Source organism: Kryptolebias marmoratus, linkage group LG20 (assembly GCF_001649575.2).
Source record: "Kryptolebias marmoratus isolate JLee-2015 linkage group LG20, ASM164957v2, whole genome shotgun sequence".
NCBI lineage: Eukaryota > Metazoa > Chordata > Actinopteri > Cyprinodontiformes > Rivulidae > Kryptolebias > Kryptolebias marmoratus.
In genome coordinates, this window is record NC_051449.1 from 2,753,037 (window position 1) to 2,771,840 (window position 18,804).

At 38.4% G+C, this 18,804-nt stretch overlaps 1 protein-coding gene and 1 long non-coding RNA gene across 7 annotated transcripts in view; both read right to left on the minus strand.

Annotated features, from left to right (window-relative positions):
- Positions 1-9,860: 9,860 nt before the first annotated feature.
- On the minus strand, positions 9,861-15,598 carry LOC112450354. Its single transcript, XR_003038929.2, has 3 exons — positions 15,405-15,598; positions 14,693-14,770; positions 9,861-10,122 (listed from the first exon to the last, which is right to left on the minus strand). It is a non-coding gene; the product is annotated as an uncharacterized LOC112450354 (long non-coding RNA).
- A 1,896-nt stretch (positions 15,599-17,494) lies between these two features.
- The window catches only part of LOC108232897 (rho GTPase-activating protein 12), a 68,793-nt gene continuing 67,483 nt past the window's right edge, over positions 17,495-18,804 (minus strand). For all 6 annotated transcript variants that reach the window (XM_017410998.3, XM_017411000.3, XM_037982010.1 and 3 more), the window contains one exon: positions 17,495-18,718. In XM_017410998.3, the coding sequence (XP_017266487.1) occupies positions 18,544-18,718 (175 nt within the window). In that variant the 3' untranslated portion in view covers positions 17,495-18,543. The remainder of the gene's footprint in view (positions 18,719-18,804) is intronic.

Genomic DNA, 18,804 nt, shown 5'->3' on the forward strand with positions numbered 1-18,804 from the left:
AACAGTCTTCCAATGCAAGTACTGGTGAATACAATCCTAATGATTACTGAAAAATATAAAGCAGCCTTATAATTAAACGCTGAAGTTCAGTTTGAGATGATTCACGTATAGAAGTTCTGCATCTGCCGAGGAGTAATTATAAATCCTCTCTCTAAGTAGCTTAAAGTAGTTAAACCATTTTGTCTGAACTACGTCTGAGCAAACAGAGGAAAGAAAGAAAAAGAGAAAACTCATTCAGTATGTTTTCTTTTGAAATCACTAATCAAAGCATGTTGGATTAAAAAGGACTGAATGCAAAACAGAGCAGAAGAACTGCACGAAATTACACATATTGTACATTACATAAACATCATTTTCAAACAGACATTTTACAGTGAATAGTAGCAGATAATGGGCGAATGGATGGATGAATAAAGCCTAAAATTAAAAGTTAGAAACCACTCATACAGCTCAATTTCCAAAAGGTAATAATATGGAGCTAGCTTCCCAATTTTGGTGAAAATGCAACGACTTGTAATAGTAAGAACATATTGCAGTGACCTAAACACAACTTAAACCTGCATTTAGCTGAAAGCTATAAAACGAAAATTCTGACACTTATTTATTTTTTAATAGAATTTATGCTCAGTTAAAGTTTTCAGCATGTTTCAGGAAAGTTGTGGAAGACGGATGCTTACCTCTGTTGCATCACTTCTTTACCAACTCTGAAAATTTGGGAACTGAGGAGGACACCCACCATAGTTAAAAAAAAGACATCTTCTTGCATCATATGAGATTTTAGGTGCTCAAAAGTTTTGAGCTGTTTTGTTTTTGTGTTTATTTTGTTTTTCAGACAGCCGATCTGTCATTTACAGTGAAGCTGTACAATCTAGTCCAGATTACAGCGCAGTCAACGACTTAGCTTGGATTTTTTTACAAAGCCGGTTAGAATCTCTGTCATTCACACTGTCACACAGTGATGAGCCAGCGGGGCAGTGAAGAGGTCAGGATCTTACTCAAAGACGCTTCAACAAATGACAGCTTGGAACCAAAACACCGTCCTTTTCATAGGTGGGAGACATCTTTACCACCTGAGCCCCCAAATGAGGCTTCAGAACGTGTGTGTAAATACGCAGCTTGGTTCTTTCACACATGTGCGACTTACTGATGTTATGCACTACAGCACTCCCGTCACAACACTGATATTTCTTTAACTGTTTTTCAATGACAAGTTTTTTTTTATTTAGCTTATGAGTTGAAGCGTTTATGGTTTTCAAAATTAATTAAAATAAATTAAGTTTAGATCAAACAAACTTAAAAATCGAGACAATACAGTTTACTGGAAGTACTGATTGGTTTTGCTCTACAACCCTGAAAGACACTATCTCATGTAGATCATGATTTCTTAATCATTACATTCTGTCCGATTCACACTTTGAAGCATCATCTCAGTTATTTTTAAACAGCCCTAAATGCACAAATTTTAATACTTTATTTCTGCATTGACTTGCTCCAAAATTTTCATTACTGAATATTTTCTGCACTGACAAGGAGCAATAATGGATTAGTTGGGCTAAGCAGCTTAGCAGACTGTGCCAACCAAGCATCAGAACAGTCAATTACCCGTCTGATAAAATGATTTTTTTGCGATCAGGATGTGACATCTCTTTCATCAACATGCACACTCACAGTTTACCTTTGTTTGGCTTTTCAACTTTGTGTTTTGCACCATTACAAAGCGTTACATTTACCAATTTTCTAATCAATCTACCATGCTACTACAGTTGATTATGGACTTATCAAATATCCATCCATCCATTTATTCATCTGCTTTCATTTATCTGCGGTCTGGTCATGGATGAAACAGGTTCAGGAGGGAAACTCAGACATCCTTCTCTCCAGTGACACTCTCCAGCTCCTCCTGGGGTGTTCCAACGTGTCCCCAGGCCAGAGAAGACATTCAATCCCTCCTGCAGGTTCTGGTTTTCCTTGGGGTCCTTCCAATGGGACATGCCCAAAAAACATCCAGAGAGAGGCACCAAGAAGGCATCTTGATCCGATACCCAAATCATCTGAGCTGACTTCTTCTGATGCAGAGGAGCAGAGGTTGCACTCCGAGGCCTCCCTAATGATGGAGCTCCTCTCAAAGGCTGAGCCCTGCCACCCTATGGAGGAAGCTCATTTCAGTCGCAGGATCTTGTTCTTTTTGTAATGATCCAGATCTCCATGATGAAGGAGGACGACACTAAAGAGGATACTTCGCCTGGATTAGGGAAACCAGGGCAACCCTCCTGGAGCCAGGAACCCTCCTCCATGTGAGCCCACCACCTGCAGGGAGAGGAGTCATGGTCGGGTTTTCTGCGAGCCGGATGGCAGGGGAGGGCGGGGCCTAAGTGTGCAGATTCCTGGCGTCACAAACTGGTTCTTGGTAGTGATGGAGAAACTGAGGCCTCATGAAACAATGAACCACCTTGACCCATTAGCTTCATTAATGACACGCTGTTTCGAAGCGCTTCACACAGTCAGAAGAGGGACATCTGCTGGCTTTGTGTCAGAACTGCATCTGAGTGGAAGACCTGACAAAGCGCCATTACTGTCTGTCATACAAAGCTTTGAGTTTGTATTTAATAAATATCATGCACACAGTATGTAGAGATATATAAAACCATGTAGAACGGGGACAGTGCGAAACACCACAGCAACGATGTGAAGTAAAGAGGCCTTTCTTGTAGTAGTCACGTGATTTTGGGCGAGCTGACAGCGCTCAAAACACTTCAGCTTCATGTGCTCGAAACGGTGTCAAGCAGGTGGTGACTAAAAAGACTGCATGAACTCTTCACAAAACAAACTCTATATTAACTCCAATTATAGATGACTGAAGAAAAAACTGCTAAAAAAGTTTGGCTGCAGACAGCAAAAAAGTTTAACTCCCAAGGCTTGAAGGAGCTGATCCACGGTCAGTGGTTTCATTTCAGCTGGGATGATCTAAACTCTGACTCTGTGCTCAGTACCAGGAGCTGCAGCAGATAAGAGAGTCCAACAGGATGCATGTATGTATGAGGGCAAATAGGGTGTTGATATCTGTCTCTGTCTTCTCCTCACACGCCGCCGCGTCGCCTCGTCGCTGCAGAGACAAAGACGACAAAGTACAGCTCCTGAAACACCTTCCTGGCTGACTGGCGGAGCCAACATTTTCAGTCTGACGGGTTCCTGATAGAATCCAGAGGAGACCGGACTCCTCCACGTGTTTATCAGCAGCAAACAGCAGAGCAATTACACCACAAACTACAATAGAGAAGATTACTGGAAACAGCTTCTGGAAATTTACATAACTCAGAGTGAAAGCCTCTCTCTCTCTCAGCATCTCAGACGTTTAGTTTCCTCTCTGCCGTCCTGCAGCATCCCGGCATTATTCTCAGCTCCTCAGCTAAACCTGTTAACTTGAATTACATGGAGCCAAAGGATTTCCCCTCTTTAATTCACACTGTTGTGATTTCCAGAAGTGTTGTGTTGCTCTCTGGCAGGTCTCAGTTAAACAGAGATTAGTGATGGGAACATGGAAAGCTCAGCGCACAAACGTCTCTTGTCTCCACAAGCAGATGTTTTCCATCTTCACAGGCAACAAGACAACTTTTTATCTCATCTGTTTTCTTCTAACTACATTGATTTTTTAAAGATAATAAGGCACTGTATTTAAGGAAAAAGTTGAGCATTTTTACACTTCAGAATTTAAACCCAAAACTTTCAGAGAGAAGAGTTAAAGATATAAAGAGGAAAGCTTTTATGCAAATGATGTTTTCCACTGAAACTTGTCGACATCAAATAACTGGAGGAGTGGAACTTGTTGGAGGTAATCAGGCAAGACAGTGAAGCTGAAAGCCGACACGGTGGACAAACTCAGCAGAGCATGTAAAATCACCACGTTTGTTTCGACAAACTCTCGGCGGAGCAGGAAGCTCGAAGATCTAACCCGGCACGCAGTGTTAGCAGGTGCTGTTCCATGCTTGGGATTTAATCACAGGCTTCAAATGAAAAATCTGCAGCAGGTGAGCTGAAAACTAAAAGCAAAACAACTACTGAGCATTAAAGGGAGTTCAGATGAACTCTCCTTCACACAGAGTGGGAAAGTTGGAGACAAATCCTTGTGCTGATTCTTGACACTTTATGCTAATCTGTTATTATCTGCCTCTATTTGTCCTTGATGGAGACAGCTACACCCTCAGGCATTTTGGAGAAAGCTTTGGATTGTTGTCTACAGCACAGCCACTCACACACATACACATCTGACTCCCAGCACCGCTTTGTGTCACCAACATCGATAATTTGTCATCCAAACTATCACAACAGCTTCTCTGGGAAAAAGCAGCTGTTAACGGCTCTGGATGGTTTCATATTTGTGTACCACAATCACTACTCTCAGGTTTTTTTCTAATAAAACTCCTCTAAAAGAAAAATAGTGACTCAAACAAGCATCAGCCCATTTACTGCCTTCTTTAGTCTACATTAGAGGAGAATTTGTCCTCGACGTTGACAGTCTGTTGGATGAAAGATATTTTAGGAGTGAGAATAAAAATATTCAAGTCTGCAGTTTTGTATTATATATTTTATACACTGAAACTAGGAGAAATGCGCTGAAGTGGTGCTATACTGTGTATACAAGCTGTGTGTTTATTGTAAAACTGAATTAGTTTACAACATTGGTGCATCTTAAACTGCATGGTTTGTCCTAATATACATTAACTGGATCTGTTTCTTTCTGCACCTCTCCTGCCGAACACACGACAGTCAGTGAGACAAATAAAAACAGGACCTGCAGCCACTTTTCCACCACTGCTTAGGACTGAAACGCTAACCACAGACAGCAAAGCACGGGGTAAAAGAGTCGAGACAATTTAAAGGGTGTCGGAGGAAAAAACGGCTTGAACGCAGATTTAATAAACGTAGGAACACAACATGTATTTCAGCATTGATTAAAGTATAAAAGGTGCACAGCTTTTGTAACAAGGCAAAGACTAAGGAGAAAAATTAATGGTTTTAAAGTTTTCACATTTTATGTTTTAATATTAAAACATACTTTAAATTAGGGCTGCACAAAATATCAAACAGTCCTCGTCATCACAACATCAGTGAGCGTAAAATAAGCATCACAAATGATGACTGTAAATCATAGGATGTTATATTTTAAATACCAGTCATTTGTATTCTGATGCTAATAATATATTTGGTCAATCCAACAGACTCTCACTGGTCTTGATGACGACGCCAAGATAAGATGATGACAGAAGAGAAAGTGAGAGAGAGCAAAATGTGGGTTTATCGAACCGGAATATTAAATATTATCACACATCGCAGGTTTTACTAATATCACAAAGCCCTTTAAATGATTTATTAATAGGTGTTTTTAAAGAATTATCTATAGTAAAGACAAATTGTGGTAAAAGATTTGTTGAGAAAGCTTCATGGTTCATACCTGAGATCACCTTAAATGCACTGAAATGATTTGATTGTAGCCCAACAATAGCATACAATCTTTTATTGTAATATTATAATAATATCCATTTTTTTGGGTTCTCTTTGTTGCTCTGCTCCAGCCAGCAGTTTCATAAAAAGTCTATTTTTTGTTGTGGGTTTGTTTTAATCTTTATCCCATGAGGAAGGTGCGACCACTTATCGATCAATCAACAGCGGAAGAAATGTCACAGCATCACAGCAGAATGGCCTTTGTGGATAAATCTCATTAACTTGGCAACATGCCATTCTGTTGTCAGTCATCAAACCAAAATGTCAAGAGAAAGCTGGGACCTTTGCTCCCAGCAGTGTGAGATTATAAACAACGGGCTCAAATGTTTGAGAGGCAGAAACCTTTTGCTCTTCACTCTGCTAAAGTTTGAGCACTGATCTGATTTGTTCTTTGTCTGAAAAGTTAATAGACCAAATCTGAAAGAATCAAGTGTATCAGGTTTTTAATGCTATGATTGTGTCAAAGAAGGATAAATGTACCATTTAGTAACATGTTAAAATCAACAAACACGCCCGGAGAACTAAACCCTGTAAGAAAGTCTCTTTAACCCCCAAAAAGTTAAATCTTCATTTCTGAGACACATTTTCAGAGTAAAGCCAAACGACTCACGCTGTCTCACATTAAATGCTTCAGAAAAAGACAGACTGTGTAATAAAACTAGAAGAACTAGAAGAATTAGTTTCATTGAAAGAATCTAAAAATTCAACTTAGTAGTTTAGTTTTACCTTTTAAAAATAAAATGTAAACACTGCCTTTAGTTGTTTTTAAAATATTATTTGTTGTGTGCACCAGAGCTGGGTACAAGTACGTGAAAATGTGATATTCTGCAGAAAATCTGAGACTTGATCCGGTTAATACAAAGATTTTTCTAAAGAAAGAAGCTTCCTTGAAGGGCTGAATGAATCACAAAGACTTGAGCAGGATGGTGACAAATCCACTGATAAAAATGGTCTCTTTATTCAGTCTGTTGGCAGGCAAGAATTAAAGGTACTCATTGTAAATAAGAATAAGAGCGAATCTGCTGCTAAAGAAAAGGCGAAAGAAAAGACAAAGAACGAGTAACCTGTCAAAAATAAAGATCAGGGATCAAACTGGGCGGTAGAGCACCATAAAAACAGAACTATCCTTTTATCTACATCTTTTATTTAACATATCTGATCGTAAATATGTACCAAAACGTCAACACTGTTCTGTCTCGATCCCGATCGGCTCTTCGATGATGTCATTGTTGATCTATTTTTAGCCACTTCAGCTGTTTTCAGAAGCAAACAAACACTTTGTGGTTGCAGCCGTTCACAAATTTTACTAACATTTAATTGCTTTATGAGTTCTTTTTGATCAGATTTCATGACTTTTAATAGGTAGCTTTAAGCAACTTTCCACTATCCATTAGTTATTTATTCTAAAAGATGATAAAAAAATGGCAGCGATGATAAATGTGTAAACTCACTGATGACGGATTTAAAGGTTTATGCGCTAAAAGAAATTGTGTCCATAATTCTTGTCGTAACTATGCTTTCACAACTTCAACCGCCTAAATGCTTTTTCACACAAAAAATAAGAGCTCATAATTCAGTTTGAAAGTAGGAATAGATATCAGCGTACGGCCTCTTCCACATCAACACTTTGGGTCTTTCTGCTACAGGAGAGCAGATAAAGGAGGAAAACTCCAAGAGGAAAGGAAGGAAAAATTTATTTTGACAGAAGAGCTTTCAGCTCATTCCGACAGATAAGGAGGCAATCTTCAGTCCTGTCTGGGATAAAAATATAGTAGAAATTCATAATGTCTCTCAAGAAGCTGAGCAAATTTTTATCCTGATGGTTAGCTGTTTTTTTTTTTCACTGACTGAATGACTTATATAGTCCCATTTCTGCCAACGGGCAGGAGACAGAGACAGAATGTTAACTACCTGGATCTACAGCCACTCGGGTCAATCTGGAAGGAGATTCTTGGCACAGATTTCAACAATCGTTAAAGCTCAAATACTTGTGGAGACAAAAGCCAGAGAACAGCCCTAATGCTCAAACCAACAGAGTGGTTTCTGTGCTGCTTTTCAAAGAAAAGAGACAGAAATAAGCTTCTTCCGTTTGCCAATATCACACCGAGCAAAACAAAAATAAACGTTTCATTATATTGGACTTAATAAAACGTCAATCACTAAATCAATTAAAACTGTTCAGGTAAATATCATTATGATTAAATGAAATAAATTCTTATATTAGTGCAGGCATGATGAGCCCAGTATTTTATACTCAGTGATATATCCCAATGAAACGTGGAAAAAAAATCCTTTTTTTTCTTGTTTATTGTGAATTTAATTTGACTGTTTTAGAGCAGCTGAACGAGGAAATCTGGATCCAACTTTTAAATATGATTTTCCTGACTTCAGTATGTGGTCTAAGATCAGATAAAAATCATGTCTGTGTATATTTGTATAATAAACACACAAACTGATTTTTGCCATTGACTTGCATTTAAAAATATCTTCATTAAGAAGGATTCAGTTGTCCAATACAGCAGCTGAGAGATCAGATTTGCAGGATGGAGTCTGTCGTGTCATGGACCACGTTTAATCAATTAACGCCACAAACTTTAAACCGTTCGATGGCCTCATCACTGAGTTAATGCATCTTCCTGAAAAATTACCGTTCTGAGGAATGACTTCATCACCACCAAACCCACTTTTTCCTGATGGGATGAGAATAAAACGTCAACCTATACATTAACTGAAGAGGATAATAACAGTCATCTCTGCCGGTCCTTAACCTGAGCTGTGAGCCTCCATCATCAGTGGAAACGTCTCATCTTCATGTCTTCTTATAATCTTTCAGTTGACTTCAAACAGCCGGTCAGAAACACAGACTTCTACGTTTTCCCATTCTTTGTTAATTATTTTGTTGTGTATTTTTTTTATTTTTAAGAGGAATTGCTTTTGATTTTCTCTCCTGGCACTCTGGCATCACTGTTGGTCTAATTGTTTGTTTGTTTTAGATCCAGCTGACTGGAGGAAATCTGTATTTTTGTACCTCTCTATGCTGAATTATTTTACTGAAGCAGTTTTAAAATCTCTTCTTCTGCGTGTTTGTTATTCTTCAAGCTGTAGCTTCAGATTTGTTAGCACTTTTTCTTTAACTTCTGAATTTAAAATGTCTCTGTGACACTGTTTTTCTACTTTATCTGAAAAAAGCCATAAATTACTACTATTTTTTTAATTATTATTATTATTTTCAAGGTATGATTCCCAATGCTAGAATGTTTGGCTCTGTTGTGAGTTTAATTCAATTTAATTGATTACTTTTACAAAATAAAACAGCTAATTGAATATCATCCAACAATAGCGATTAAATGCTTTTTACCAAAGGTTATAAACCTTTAAACTCCATGGAAGCTGAGAGGAAATCCACTGATTACACTCGGCAATATTACAAGATTATACATACAGTATAATGACACAAAACTAATTCTTCCAAAATCCAAGGGCTAAGCTGCAGACATAAAAATACTTTGCATTGATAAGTCATGTACAATCAGAGCCCAATTACTGATTTTCTTTACAGTGTTTAAAACGTTGAGTCAGTGATGTCAGTCACTTCATGTCAGACGACGTCTCCACATGGAAAAGATTTTCTCCCTGTTCCAAAACTCAGTATTTACCAGTATCAGATATTCTATTTATTTATTTAATAAATGTGATGTGACTCACCTTGACTAAAGCTCTGATTTGGATTGTGCCGTTCTTTCAATTCTGTCCCTTTACTGAGACAAATCCATTGTTTACATGAGCTTTTTTCAGATACGTGGGTGCATTTCTTACATTTTTTTTTAATCGAAGAAAAATCCAGCTTCTGTCATTACCTTGCTTTTAATATGAGCCAAGCTGGCTGAAAAACTTTAACAACTTTTGCCTCTGCTTCACCTTTAACAGCATTTTGTTGATCTTTTTTCACTTGGTAACTAAACAAGTTAATAAACTACGATGGTTGGAATAAGTTAGGATGAGCAGATACTGAGCTTAAACAACGTTTAAATATTAACACAGAACGGACACTAAACAGGCAGGATATACAAACAGGGTTTATGTGTCTTTATTGACAGCGTTGTTGTGAATTACATACAGCTACGGTATATCACCCCGTGTTCTGATCTGTCAAAATGACAGACTACTTTCAAATATTTCCGTTAGGGTAAATAAAAATGGTCAATGATGGAATATATTTGTTTAACTCAACCTCTGCGGTTGACAAACCTTCAAGGAAAATTCGATATGTCAAATCAACACGGTGAGAAGTGGCTGCAGTCTCTCTCTGGGTTTTTATTCACTGGAGGCTCTGAGTACAAAGTGAGCTACGAGTGGACACACTCTGTCAGCCCGGCTGTTAGCGCACAGCCTGTGTCATCATCATGTGTTGCATTTCAATGACGGAAGAGCAACATTTGCCATGCAGAACTGGTAGAGAGACACTGAAGTGGAGTTGTCTGAATATACATGTGTTCAGATTTAAGTGGAGTACCTCGAAGGTGGTCGCAGATTTGAATTCACGGGCTTTCGCCGCCGTCAGATCTTCAGGTCGCCTCATCCATCTGCTGCTGAAGAAATCCTCTGAGGTCAGCCTGCACTTAGCTGTTTAATGAGACGCAAAGAAGTGTGGAAATATGGTGTTAATTAACTGAGCAGTCAGTCAAAACTCCTGTTAGGTAAAAGAAAAATGAAAAAAAATCCAAAAGGATGTTGGATAAAGTGAGAGCTGGACCATGAAGTTCTGTTTATAAGGAGCAGAGAGAAGAGAGGCGATGATGTAGACGAGATACAATCTGATTCTTGTTTCCATCTACGGTCACAAATTCTCGGTAGTGACTAAAAGAACGTGATCGCTCAAAAACGTAGCAGCAACATTTTATTCTGCAACGCTTGTGGACCAAGAGACAGAGCGTGGGAAAGCACATGCAGCTGGAAAGAAAGCCAAAAGAAAGAGCCAGATGTGTCGGGGCTCATCCAGTATATCCCTTCAAATCATAAAAAAATCCTGGGAAACCAAAGAGGACCTTTATTTAGACGGCTGCGTCGGCAACCAAATACTGGATGAACTGTTTTATGAAGGTGTGGCAAAGCTAAACTTCAATTAATAACTACAGTTATGTATCACTTCTTATGTGCCGGTACGGCAATATATCACTGTAATTGTGCCACAACAAAAATGAAATAAAAATTAAAAATATTGTGCGTTCTGTGCGACGTGAGGCAGCCATTTTGGGTTTTGAAGTTGGTGATTTTTTGGTTGATTTTCTCATTTTGGAATTCAAAAATATCTAAAATATCCATACATATATGCCGCCACCTCATTTCATGTTTATTTGCTGTATGTTTTTAATATTCTCTTCCTTGTATTTTTCATTGTTGCACAGGTTGATCATCTGTCCAAAGAAAGCTAAACTTTCCTGTAGACATAACCCTTTTTTAAGGATTAAGTTTATTACGTATCTCCATAATTTTTATATTATTATTTGTTAGTTGGCTAAAAATAACAATTAAAATTATGCAAATAATTAAAAAAACTCTCTAGTATCCCTGCTTTTACAGTAAACATTGTTACGGTCATGTTTTTACCAACAAGAACATGATTAATTACAAGTTGAAAAAGATTTAGAGCTAAAAGGAAGTTCTTGTTGTGAGGAAGAGGAGGGCAGCTCAGACTGTGTTTATCATTCCCATGCAGTCAGCCACTGAGCAGATATTAGCTCGGCCTTATCAGCGACAGCCACAAAGAGCTGAGGGTGAAATGGAGCGGATGCTGAGAGGAAAGCAGCTCCTCAGAGACGCAGTTAATGATGGAGCCTGACGCCGGGCCTGAGGAGGACCAGCAGCCACTGTCTGCTCTCAAACCACCGGTTCTGAAAGGTCTGCGATAACACGTTGATGTTAATGTTCCAGTTTTAGCTGATTATAATTCACAGGGCACAATGCAAGGTCAGTGTTTAAATCCTCCAACAGGCGGCAAAAATGCAGAAAACTCTTTGAGCAGCCCAAAGATTAAGTCTCAATGTGGTTTTTAATTTAATAAACTTTTAACCTTCATGCAGCTTACAGCACTCTTTATTAGTTACTACTAAATTCGTATTTTTTTTCTACTTATTCCAATAATTTTTCAAGTTGTGTAAATGACCCAAAAAATCAAAACACTGGTTGTTTTTAATCTTTTAAATGTGAAAATTTGCTGCTTTTTGTTGAATTAATTGTGAATCAACCTGTTAGTTTGAGAAATACAACATAATGTCCCTAATCCCTGGAAATTCACGTTTAGGACATTTTAATGGAGTAAATAATTGATTCAACTTTTTTGCAGCTTTAATAAAATTTGATTTCTGCTGTTGAAACTGTGATTTAGCCTTCCAACTCTTTACACAAATTTGGATTTTACTTTTAGTCCACTTCACTGATCATTCATAATATAAATATATTAACATAAAATGGTTTTATTATTTATAGAACAAATATCATGGTTTAAAATGGTGCAGGAAAAACACCCTCCAATGCTGCAATTACAAGAGAGCTCTGGAAATCTGTATTCAGTCAGTGACACCAAGGGGAAAAGTGGCTGCATGACCTCCTCTCTGCAGGTGGGACTCTGTAAATGGAACAATTTAAAGTAGGACGGTGCTCAAAAAGAGCATGCATACTCGACAAAACTCAATTAGTGGAACAATAAAGGCCACACAGACCCTTCAGATCAACCCGTCAACAATCAGTTTGACAATTATTTCCAATCTTCCCACTTTTCATGTCACAGATTTCATTTAAACTTGTTTTTTTCCTTGGATAACACATTGTTATCCATTATGTCGAAGTAAAAATCATCTTTTTGACTGTCTTGTCACTTTTAAAATCAAATAATGAAGTATTTGAAAATGTTGTTGCATTCTCGAAACGTTCCCAGTGGTTTTCAGTCACAGAGGATCGCAGTCCAATCGCTTGAATTTTGTGGGTGGAGATGGGCAGAATACAGTATACAGATATGTTGTGATTTTCAAAGACTCGCTGGTTGCAAACCCAGAGAATTCAGCGAGACTGCAATAAAATATTTGCCAACTTTTTCACAATTTTGAGTCACCATCTAGTCTCCAACAGTCTCAGCCCTCACTTACACTGCATCCTGATGGGCGCTTAACAACAAACAGGAATCAAGATGCAAATTTTGTCACTGGATATGAACCAGTTGGTCATTATTTTGCATATTCATACTGCTTATCCAGGGTGCAGAGCTGTAAATGTCAGAGGCTGAAATCCAAAGATCTGAGGAGACGTTGTGACTCTGAGCAGCTAAACAGCTCGAGAGAAAAAGAAGCAAAAGAAAAAGCTGAATCCAACAGCGAAAAACTCAGTTGGTGTTTCAGAGAAAAACAAGTGTTTATCTGTAGTCTGAAGCAGACACAAAATGCTTTTTTTCTTGTATTTTATATCAGTTGCATCTCAGTGTCTGAGCTGCATGATCTGTCTGACCTCTGCATGTAATTTCACACATGTCTGCTTCCCTGAACTCTGCAATGAGAAGCATGACCTCAGCCTTTTCTTCAGGTAGATAACTTCCCCTCAAGGCTCCTGTTTTTCAGAGCTTTTAAATATAAAGTTAATCAGTGTGTTTTGCTGAGAGAAGGCTTGTTTGTGAGTGAAAGCCTTAGCGATTAGACTGGATGTGCATATTGTTCCTGTGGATTTGAGCAGTCAGATGTAAAGTCAGAGGCCGGATGAAAGCTGATGTGAAATCACGAAAATTTCTACAAACACAAAAGATATTTGCACGCAGCTAAATAAAAAAAGAGACCTTTACCCTCTGCAAATGCTTTGTATTCTCAGCGAAAAGAATTTATTATCATGGTTTAACCCTGACCAGACATCAAAGATCTCATTAAAACCCATGAGCCACAATCCTGCCACATTTTCAGGCATTTGCATTGCAAACATAGACTTTTGTTTGCCTGTGATGTGCTTTTTTATGGTACAAAACTGGCAATGAATCTGCTCATATAAACTTAACCTTCAAAAAGTTGGAGGATAGTGGTGCCAAAGAGGCTGAAACTGACAAAAGCAATTTTTGCAATTCGAACTCTGGTGTGGTTGTCATTTTATCTGCAACACTGAATAAGATGTGGTGCTACAAAGAGAAGAAATGTGTTCTTCAACATTAAACCATCCATTCATCATCTGTGGCTTCTTTTGAAGCCACAGATGATGGACATGCCCAAAACACCTTACTGGGAAGGCATCCAAAAGACATTCTTACCAGTAGCCCAAACCACCTCAACTGGCTTCTCTCAATGTGGAGGAGCAGCAGCTCTAATCCAAGTCTCTCCTCCCCATATCTCTAAGGGAGAGCCCAGCTGCCCTGTGGAGAAAACTCATTTCAAGCCCCCTGGTTGCACCGAAGTTACAAACAGAATCAGTGACAACAGGCAGCCCTGGCGAAATCCAACTTTCGCCCTGAAGAAGCCCAACGTACTCACGGCAATCCAAACCAGACTCAAACACCAGAGAGACTGAATGTCCCCTAAGAAAAGACCCTCAATCCCATACTCAGGAAGCACCCTAGGGAACAACAAGTATTAAACTCTCATTCACCGTCAAGGACCCTAGCGAGGTTAAAGAGCTGGTCCAGGGTTCCACGGCCAGGACGGTACCCACATTGTTCCCCCCAAATCCAAGGTTTGACCATCAACCTGACTCTCTTCTCCAGCATCCCTGAATAGACCCTACCAGGGAGGCTGAGGACTCTGATTCCCCTGTTAATGGAACCCACCTTCTTGAAAAGAGGAACCACCAAACCAGTGGCACTGCCCCCGATGTCCACACAAAGCTGCGAAGGTGCGTCAACATTAAACTACGTCAATCTATTTCACCAACCCCACAAAATAATTGTTTAAATCTATTAATAAGTATGTTATGGGCCCTACTATGAAAACAATATTCATTGAAGCTCCAACAGTGGACATTATAGAAGTAAAAGAAAATGAAAAAGAGCACCCTCATCTTTACAACACAACTCGAAGTGAGATATTTTCTGTCCTTTTGAGGTGGAAGTGGTTCCTGAAATTAAAAACTGCTTGGTCAACATTTAGAAAATGTATTACTCCTTTATGAAGATTCAGAAAAACAAAAAAAAACATTAATTATTTCAAACTTTAACACAATTGATTCTTACCTGAATGTGCGTCCTCTCCACGCTGTTCCTCCATTAGTTTTATACTCGCTGGGTCAGCCACCTATGAGCCGAAACGTCCTGTTTTATACGAGACAGAATAATTTATGAGCCGTTAGAAATATTGCTCTTTAGATTGGATTTTAGCTTCTGTTGAGGGCAGGGACGCTGTTGCTCTTATTATTACCTCTTTAAAACACAATATGGGAGGAAGGGTGGAGACTTCTCTGTGTATTTAGCTGAATATTTTTATTTTCCTTATTGCTCTTTAACATAAACCAGACCCTAACTGGGGAGACTCTTTATCAGACAGTTTAAATGTGTTATACGTAATTACACACAAAACTAATTATATTCTTGTACAACAAATCAAAGTTTATACACAAACTACACAACCCAACTAAAAGCCAACATTAGCTTTAGTCAAATATAATTTTAAACTACTATTTTTGTTTGTTTTAAGGCAGGGTTTTCGCATTAAATTCAGTTTGCTTGTACCTATCTGTAAAGAAAATATGGCCTGTCCCCATATTGTATAACTCTTCACTTAAAATAAGTAATTAGCTTTATTTGATAAAAGTCCAACAAAAAAAGCTTAATTGCCACAAGTTTTAAGCTGAGAGCTGGTGTAAACGTCTCTTTAATAGAAATAATCTAATAAAAGTTTTTTTTCTCAGTTACATTCCTAAATGGACAACAAAATTGAAAAACTCACCTTCAGCTCTTCATCAATAATGGCGTTTCAGATCAATTAATTAGCACGGCTCGGTTACATTTAGCTCCCAGTCGTTACAAACGGGACAAAGTTGAAAATTTAGCACTTCTATATGTTTCAAAAATTAACAAAATGCTCGACCAATATGTCGAGTAAAGATAGTTCTGTCGACAATTTAAGCTAGCAAAAAGACGTTAGCTGCTGTAACGGTCCTCTCGAGCGTAGTAAGCGACGGGAAGTACTTCTCTGCTGTGATTGGTTGTTTCGTTGCTAGGCAACTGCCAACCCCTCAACACTGATTGGATGAATTTAAACCCAGGAAGGTTTTGAATTCTTCTTCACCAGCCGTAGATTGGTTTAATTAGTTGGTTCTTCATTTATTAAGTAATTAAAAATATCCCAACTTTTTATTTACATAGAAAAACACTGTTTAATTATTAAATGTTTATATAAGAAAATATAAAAAAATGACATCTTTGCATTTGCTTTGTCCAGCTAATGGTTAAAGTTGACAAGTTAGAACTTGAATATAATTTGTTTTCACATGATTGCATCCTTCTGAAATCACCTACTTTATAAGTGTTCATAACCCTAACTGATGCATGTAAAACTACTTTTTTACCTCTAAAAAATAAGATCACAAATGGTTAGCTTTGCGATCATATTGGACTAAGAATGGTCTTTTTAAAACACAAATTAGCATAAAATTGTTGGAAAGTTTAAACTATATTGTGTGCATGTATATATATATATATGGTACTAAAAGTTCGATAAAACCTCAGATCTCAGTCTGATTTAACTCCTGCAGATCCTTCCTCACTTTGTTGTTTTGCCTCCAGTCTTGTAAATTTTACATTTTTTATAAATACCTGCAAATGGAAGTATGTAAATATTTGCAACCCCTCTATTATCCAAAATCTCCCACAAACCATTTATTATTAAAGCCTTTGATTCGTCCTTGTGTTGCCCACATCTCCAGTGTAAAACTGAAGCTCCAGGAACCTGAACTTTTTTTTTTTTCCAAATTAAAATCACCCCGGTGAAATTCACCTCACCTTAGTCAGCCATGGCCATACACTGCTTCCATGTCTACAAAAACATGTTTGAAAGAATTCCTGTAAATTGGAGAAATTAAATGCACAATGACATACCTTAGGTAATGATTCTATAACAGCAAATTTCAAAATTTGTCCAAAATGTCAAAACTTTAAATCAAAATGACAGAACAGGGAGTACCTGAAATTAAATGTTTGACCCTAAAATTACAACACGTAGAACAGAACGACTTCTTAAGACACGTTTATGAAATGGAAATGGAAATTTTGAGCAGCAGCACAAAATGGAGCGTATATTCTCTGCAGACAGCTTTAAGTTTCACATAAATCTGGTCGTGTTTAAGAATTTAGTATTATTGGAACTTCTGCTTATATTTCCATCATTTATTTATATTTCTAAATACAGCTCTCACAACAGTGTGCCTTTGAGACACAAACAGATCTTTATTAAAGTCCATTTTCTCTTGAACTTGCTTTTTATTTATTGTTAGGACATGTAGTTTATCTCTGGGACCACCATTCTTTGGGCGAAGGACCAGTCTTTATAAATATTATATAAACATTGGACTGCTGGGTATTTTATTTTGAAAAATGGCCGCTTCTGTTCGGGCCTCTTTCCCGGAAAGCTACAAACTAAACCAAACAAAAACGGGTAGAAAACAAACGTTGCTGAGGAACTTCTTTCCCCGACTAGTCTGGTAAAAAGTCGTCTTGTCTGAAACCAGTCCGTGACATAAAAAGGCTGGTGACCGCTGGTTTATGTGAAATGTTTTGTTCACTCTTTTACTTCTACTGAAATGAATGAACTCAGGATCTGTTTCCTAAAGCGACAAATCAGTGGTGAAAACCAAAAGATGGATAAAAAGAAGGGCGTTGCCCCCCCAAAAAAGGACCGACTTGCATCAATTTAGCAGAAATCCAAATTTTCTCCTTGATGCTGATGCAAGACATTTCAGTATTCAGCACAAAGATCATTTCATTTAAATTTTATACAACAAAATGTACGATGAAACGTAAAGAAAACATAATATCTGCTTTGTTATTTCTCTTATTAGAGGTATTTATTCCAGTTTGATAAAGCCAACTCACATGTAAACCTCCACATCCCCAGTTCACAATTTTATTCCTCACATCTGCTGCTGCTTACAGAATTATCACAAAAATAGTGATCTCTCCCTCGTGTCACATTTTGAACACTCAAGGCATACAAACTTATATTTACTATTTGTACAATATTTTGTCAGTAAGTCCATTCATGTGTCTTCTCCGTCCACCGCCCGCCTCGTTCACACGCACAAACACTGTACACATTTCAAAGGCCGTTCGCCAAAATATCTAATAACTGATTAGTCGAGAAGAAGCGCTGCCGTCAGCACTACGAGATGATTTGTTCTACGAGTCAAACTGAGAAGGCGGCGTGCGGAAATAATACAGAGAGGCGATAAACTCCCGTGTTTTCAGAGAACCTCCGTCCTGTTTCTCAGAAACAAAAATACACAAGAGAAGCAGACTCAAGGAGACAAACGTTTAAAATAAAACAGTAAAAAGAGACAAAAATATCCCCCGCCCCGCTTTGTTCTAGCTTTAGCTCACCTTTACGTTAGCCTGAGGATAATCGAGCAGTTTGATTCATACAGGAGCGGCTCTAAGATTTACAGCAGTTTGTACAGATCCCGTTCGGCATCGTGAATCTCCAATACTGACGCCTCAGCTGGAATACAGTCAGCTTTACTTCCAGCCTGTTCTGATCGGCATGTTTAGAAGAATCCAGTGTCAGGACAGGAAGAACCTTTGCAGTGAAGTGGCACAAACAGGAGAAAGTGAGACACTGAGACAGTTTTTGGTCGTTTGTTAGACGGTTTAGCTCAGGAGACACGTTTGCTCCGGACGTCGTCCAAGAGAGAAGAAGCAAACGATCAGTAAAAGTCAAGTTGGTTTGAGATGAGATGAGAAGAAGCCGAGCCGTGCCAGGATGGGTTTTTTTTTTTTCCCCCGCAGGGCCGTGGTGGATTAGGAAGAGCTCTGCATATGGACAGTGAAAAAACAAAACAAAAAAAGCAGAAATACACTCATCCTTCCTGCGTCTACCTGCCGAAAATGTTCTCGTACTCCAGCAGTATAAGCTCCACTATCTGGTTCTGATAAACCATGTTGAAAGCCATGTTAAAGGTCTCCGTTTCGGGCCGCAGCAGCGTCGGACCAAACACGATGGCGACGCTCTGAGTGTTCATACGGTTCTCCTCCCCGTGCTCGATCACTCTGAAAAGACAACGATCCACGTATCACACGTATGTCACATTTTGCTTCGATGAGTGTTGATTCATATATATTCTTTTTTTTTTTTC